The sequence below is a fragment of the Diachasmimorpha longicaudata genome, chromosome 6, assembly GCF_034640455.1.
Source record: "Diachasmimorpha longicaudata isolate KC_UGA_2023 chromosome 6, iyDiaLong2, whole genome shotgun sequence".
Classification (NCBI taxonomy): Eukaryota; Metazoa; Arthropoda; class Insecta; order Hymenoptera; family Braconidae; genus Diachasmimorpha; species Diachasmimorpha longicaudata.
This window is the reverse complement of record NC_087230.1, coordinates 4,267,586-4,273,264: the sequence shown is the minus strand read 5'-3', so window position 1 is coordinate 4,273,264 and position 5,679 is coordinate 4,267,586. Positions and strand designations below refer to the sequence as shown.

At 40.1% G+C, this 5,679-nt stretch overlaps 2 protein-coding genes across 3 annotated transcripts; one reads left to right on the top strand and one right to left on the bottom strand.

The window, feature by feature from the left end:
• Positions 1 to 616: 616 nt before the first annotated feature.
• LOC135163234 (uncharacterized) lies at positions 617 to 3,253 on the top strand. Its single transcript, XM_064122486.1, has 3 exons — positions 617 to 1,088; positions 1,370 to 1,546; positions 1,856 to 3,253. Exons 1-3 carry the CDS (start codon positions 909 to 911, stop codon positions 2,837 to 2,839), a joined length of 1,341 nt encoding a protein of 446 aa, XP_063978556.1. The 5' UTR covers positions 617 to 908; the 3' UTR covers positions 2,840 to 3,253.
• On the bottom strand, positions 3,159 to 5,665 carry LOC135163241 (uncharacterized protein). Of its 2 annotated transcripts, XM_064122496.1 has the most exons (6): positions 5,141 to 5,665; positions 4,890 to 5,055; positions 4,291 to 4,481; positions 4,027 to 4,215; positions 3,436 to 3,819; positions 3,159 to 3,349 (listed from the first exon to the last, which is right to left on the bottom strand). In XM_064122496.1, exons 2-6 carry the CDS (start codon positions 4,998 to 5,000, stop codon positions 3,259 to 3,261), a joined length of 966 nt encoding a protein of 321 aa, XP_063978566.1. In that variant the 5' UTR covers positions 5,001 to 5,055; positions 5,141 to 5,665; the 3' UTR covers positions 3,159 to 3,258. The 2 variants fall into 2 exon arrangements, with proteins under 2 accessions (XP_063978566.1, XP_063978567.1); XM_064122497.1 differs by having other exon boundaries at positions 4,882 to 5,665.
• Positions 5,666 to 5,679: the final 14 nt, after the last annotated feature.

Here is a 5,679-nt window from a genome sequence, read left to right as displayed (position 1 = left end):
TCAGTTGGATAGGGGGGATATGGCATGGTCAACTGGACGGCTCCGACACACTGCGGCACTCGCGAACAGCTGACCACAATCATTTGATGCGTGCGCCTTGGGGATGATGGTGCGTCACTTCCTGGGGCGGGGAGTCAATAAGAGGTTATTTATTTGAGCGATGATGTTTGGCTTGGGTTATGCAGGGGTGAGAACGTTGTGGGTAGTCTGTTTATATTTTATTTAGTTAAAGGGAGGGGAAGAAAGGGAGAAAAAAATGGAGGTTGGGGACGCACCCATGACCCACAGGTTTTCAGGCTTCTTGGGTGAGGACGGGCGATAAATTAATGATTGTCGGACTATCCGACTATCCGATCTACTGCGAAGGATCGTCCTTCAAAAATCCTGTAGTCTGATGTCTAATAATTTTGTAGAAAATCTTGAGGAAAATTGATTGTTATTGATCTATTCAGCAAAGAAATATTTTCATTCGACTCTTTCGTTGGAATTAAATAAATCATTATTGTTTTACGGTTTAAATGAGTGACGTATTTTCCTATCGACCAATAGAGGCGCGTCATTCGGGCCCCTCCGTTTCCTGCAGTCTCATTGGTCCATTTGAACGGTCGGATATTTGGGAGAGAGGGGATGAGCCAGAGTTAAAGGGTCCCAGCAGCGTGATCATCTTGTTTGTGTATTTTCCTGCATTTTAAATCCCCATAAATCAGCCAAAACCCCCTCATTCTACGGTGGGAGTAATTAGGAACAGAAGCAATCAATGGGGATTGATTCGATGAGTCAATGAACTAATTTCCTGGACACGTTTGGAGGTCAAGTAGTGAATATTGGCAGAATCAGGCGTAACGGCCGTTGGGATTTTCATTTCTGAGTCCAATTGTTGTGGGACTTGTCTCGCTTTTGTTCTGGAAATGGGCAATTTCTCGAGCAAAATATTCCCTGAATCGGGGAATGACGGAAAGTCGAGTGTCAACATGCAGGTGAAGATGAGTACTATTGAGAAGAATCAGATGTGCACGCCTGTGATGTCCAAGAAAGTGTCAAATGACCCTAGGTCGGCCACTGCAGGCATCACGAGGACACCCATCGAGGTGAGACGATCAGAAATATAAAAATACAACGAAAAAAAAACAACATCCATTGAATTTTCATTAACATTTAGCTCGATCTCTTGACAACTTCTGAAGTCTTTAAGGGAAAATGTTGTGTAGAAACAATCGATAGAATATAATTTTTTACTATTTATTCTCAGTATATATTTGCTCGGTTTGTTGTTGAAAGAAAAAACGCAGTTGAAAAATTCAAAAGAATTTGTTGTGAAGACGGTATTGTCATAAACCTGTTTTTCTATGATGTGTATCATTATGTTCAGATTGCCTCGACACCCCCGAGAGCTCAAAAGAAAGTCGCCAGTGCCATTCCTAAGTACCTTCGTGTCAAGCAGTACTTGGAGACCAATTTGGATCTGATTCTGCCTGCAATTACTCCTGAGAAGAGAGTCCCTGACCCGAGGTCTCCAAATGTCAATCACGAACGCACTCCAATTATGGTAATTATATTTCCCATGGCAATTAACGAATTAAAGTTCAGGAAGAAACATTAGCATTAAAAAGAGAACGAAATTCCTTCTTATTTTTTAAATCTCCAAAAATATTTATGAGTTCATAACATCCTTTTAAAAATTTCGTAATTGATTGATTATCAGAATTTCATTTTCCTTTTTAAGGAGTTCTTCCTCTAACCTATAAAATTCCCCAAAAAAGTCGACTAGAAAGCAAAATAACGCAACTGAAATATAGGCAAAATGATTCAAAAAGAATAATCAACATAAAATTAAAAGACAAAATTTAATTTGCAGGTGAAATCGACATCCGGATACATAAGCCCAATAGTAATGGTTCAAGAGGGTCCAGACATGTTGACCCCGGACGCCTTCGACCCCCGTTCCCCAGCCACAATCTTCGACAGAACCCCCGTCTCTCGTTCTAAGTCTTTTCATCCCTCTCCAGAACAATCAACCTCCACCGACACGACCAGCAAAATATCCTACTGCGAAACAACAGATGAATTCAACATCCCCGAGATCCAAACAGTCCCCACGATTCCCACAATCATTCTGACAGCGTCGAAGAACCTTGAGGAGTGCATGCGAGCCTGTGACTTGGATAATTCAGACCGAAATGAGGATGACGCCCACGATGAGACCGCTACTTCAGAGGAGAGTGAATCAGAGAGTCAGATAACAGTGATTTCAAACGTCAGAGGAATCCCAGAACTCGAGGAAGGAGATGTGAAAGATAAATCCTCCGAAGAGGCGCCCCAAGTCACTCCCAACCCCTGGAAAATGCCCCAAAAGCCATCCACAGCAGGTGAAAAAGGGCTAATTCGAGTCTGGAGGGACTCAGTGTCTCCCCTCCCTCGAGTAGACCTCCAGGAAGTCCCCAGGGAAGGCTCCACTCGTCCTGAAGAGGTTATGATAGAGTTTGATGATGAAACAGTTGTGAAATCGTCGCAGTGTGACTCCAGCAAGCCAATCATCAGGGTAGACGACAAGTTGAGTGTTCAGATGGTCAATAAACACATCAAGACAACCAAGAAGGAGGTAAAGGGCGTCTTCGAGGAGATCAGCATCGAGGGAGGCAAGAGCAGGCCCCCCTTAGCCTGCAGGTCGAATCATAAATCAGGTGTTCCCAGCAAGTCTCCACAGCAAGTGCTCAGGACGAAAGGACTCTCCACCAAGCCTGGGCAGCAGGAGAACACTCCACCTAACGTAAAGAGGATTAGGACCAGGGTCAAAGGGAATGGAACTCAGTGGGATCCTGACATGACTGTCGTCATTTAAATTTAGAGTGGGGGAGAGATTTGAAATTTTTTTGAGTGTTTTTTAGGGTCTTTGACAATTAAGAAAATTAATTAATTAATTTTTTCGATTCCAAAAACTAATTAAATAAAAATAAGTTCATTAATTAATTGATCCTTGCAGTTTTCAAACAAAAAAAATCATTGGAGGATTGATTTATTAATTAATTGACCCTTCAAATTATTTAAGTAATTTGTGGTACTGGAGAATTTTCTAGGGAGTAATTAGTGCCACTGTGTGACTGAATTTATACTTTTAAATTGCAAACGTTGTAGGGATGTAATTTGAACAGCATTATTCATACTTTTAATGCAGTCCTCGTATGCTTAGGGGAGGATTTTGTTTTTATTTTCTGTCTTTTGAATAAATGAGTGTAAAAAATTTTTGATAAAATAATTGGATTAATTTTTCTGCATTGCTTGGCGAATTGATGACTTTACTGAGGTGATTGAAGCTCGGAGATCATCACTGGAGTTCACCAATTTAGTTGTACTGTGGGAAAAAAAATAATTGTATTTTAAACACAAACTATTTTCTAACAAAAATTCCCTCAGTTTTAATATCAGTGAGACACTTACCTGGCTTGTTTCATCACAATTCGGTTTCTTTTGTCATCGGAATGGGGTAGTAATTTAATTGTTATTCCCCTGTCCACTTTCTTCACAACTGGAAAGATTTTTTTCTCCGGTCCGAGGGACTCGAAGTGGGGCAACTTCTTTGTATCAATTAATTTTGGTCGAACTAGTCTGACGTTAGCCCTAACGTGTCCTTTCTTTTTCATTTGCTTTTCTGATTTCATCCTTTTGTTGGGGGGCAGACTAGGCTCAGAGACTGGTCGAGGGTCTATCGTCCTTGGAATTCCATCGTTTATGGAGGTAAACGACTCGTTAGGGTACTGATGAGACAGCCTCTCATCTGTGAGAGGAAGAGCTGGGTATTTCTTCTGTCTGTGATACTGTTCTCTGCCGAGCAAAAAAGCACAGATATTGTACCAAATAAATTGATAAAATTTTAACATTTAGACTTGCAACTCAATTCACGATTATCCTCATAACTATTAAATTTAAATAACTACAAAAGATTAAAAAAATAGAATTTAATTGAGTTTCAACATCTCCATAGCAATGTCCAGACAAAGATTTAATTATTAATATCAATTTTTCTCATACCTAGGGACAAACTGATCCTTTTCCACACTCGTAGGATCTTCCTCATGTCTTCTGATCCTCACGATAACATCTTTCTGCCTTTGAATCAACTTCCTCCGTGTTTCAGCAATACTTTCCAGCTCCGGAGCATAGCACACGTGCAGAACTCCTCCATAAAAGTTCTTGTTGTCGACCAATCGTTTTGCAATTCTGTGAGAATCAAAATAGATACCGAAGCCAATGGTAATTAGTAGTGAGGGTGCTTGGAATTATTGCAATTTGTACCTGGCACTCTGGATTCTCTCGAACTGAACGTGGAAGCTCTCAGTGAATTCTTCAACAGGATACTCAATGAGTAATTCACATTTTTTAACTTCACCGTAAGGTGATAGCAACTTCTTGAGTTCTTCAATTAGATTTATTTTAGGTACTCCACATACTATTAAATGCATGGATTCATCATTGATTGTGTAAACCTGTTAATTAGATCTAGATTGTCAAGGAAATGTCATCGTCTAGGATTCGAATTGATAAATAAATTTATTAATTAAAATACTGAGATTAATTTTTCCTGAAAGTTGTTTTTAATTAATTTTAATCTACGTTATTGGCATCACTGCACCTGATTCTATAGAGAAATGTCCTATAAATGTTAATTAGTTAATTTATTAACTATTAATTCGCAAGTTATTCCACATAAAAAAATTCCAACAGTAAATGTCTGAATGTTACTTCGTAGAACACTTCTCCACCAGAAAAAAAAGTCCATGATGAGAAAAAATGATAAACTCCTTCCCCTAAATAAATAAGTCAGCACAAACAATTTCCCCCACTCCTCCCATCAATTCTCAATCCTTAATTTTCAAATTAGGATACAATGCTACCTTAACCGCGGTGAGTCTCTTTCCCTGTCTGTAAGATGATCTCGTCCTGCAGAGCTCCTGCTGCACATGGTGCGGCATCATCGTGACCCCTTTGATCCCCGGGTCGTCCATGTTTCTCCAAAAAACTCTCAATGTCGTCACCTCATTCCCCACAATCTCCTTTCTCCTGCGTGAACGATAAAGTTCAGGACCATAAAAATCAAGCTCTCACACGCCCCTCAACCCTTTAATCCCCAGGTAATGCCACCAACAATTGTTTACGACTTCCAGGAAGATCTACGTGCGCTCACACTACCTCCCATCCCCTCAACATGTCGTTCTCCACTAGTTCCCCCTCTAACGGCCTCAAGAAAGCCGACCAATCACGTGTCAACGTACTGGGGAGCTCGATACATCAATGAGTCAGGGATATCGATATTCAGGCTACGATAATCCGTGCTTCAATGTCAATATCGAAATATATCGATGTATTTGCGTTTTTTTGTACACGTGAAAATATGAAGCATTAAAAAAAATGGGCCTGTCTTCAATCGATGTTTTCGCTGTTAATACGCTTATCTGCGATATATCGATGCTGTTCTGTATGCAACGGATTTTATCGACTCTTCATTTGGTTTTTTTCATGTTTGAGGATTCAACGAAGAGCTATTTTTGATATTTTCTTTGAAATTTATATTTTTAATCGATGTTTTCTATCGACTCTTCACCCCATCGACTGAAAAATCGAGGATTCCTCCACCAACTCCCCTCGCTCTCTAATCGAATCCGAACAGTTCCCGTGGTGGGGGTA

Bases quoted from the DNA above. Each gene is read 5' to 3' on its own strand.
- LOC135163234 (XM_064122486.1), top strand. From the start codon at position 909: ATGGGCAATTTCTCGAGCAAAATATTCCCTGAATCGGGGAATGACGGA. The intron at 1,089-1,369 runs GTGAGACGATCA...CATTATGTTCAG, and splicing joins TCACGAGGACACCCATCGAG to ATTGCCTCGACACCCCCGAG. The intron at 1,547-1,855 runs GTAATTATATTT...TTTAATTTGCAG, and splicing joins ACGAACGCACTCCAATTATG to GTGAAATCGACATCCGGATA.
- LOC135163241 (XM_064122496.1), bottom strand. From the start codon at position 5,000: ATGGACGACCCGGGGATCAAAGGGGTCACGATGATGCCGCACCATGTG. The intron at 4,216-4,290 runs GTACAAATTGCA...TGATTCTCACAG, and splicing joins GAGAGAATCCAGAGTGCCAG to AATTGCAAAACGATTGGTCG. The intron at 3,350-3,435 runs GTAAGTGTCTCA...TTTTTCCCACAG, and splicing joins ATTGTGATGAAACAAGCCAG to TACAACTAAATTGGTGAACT.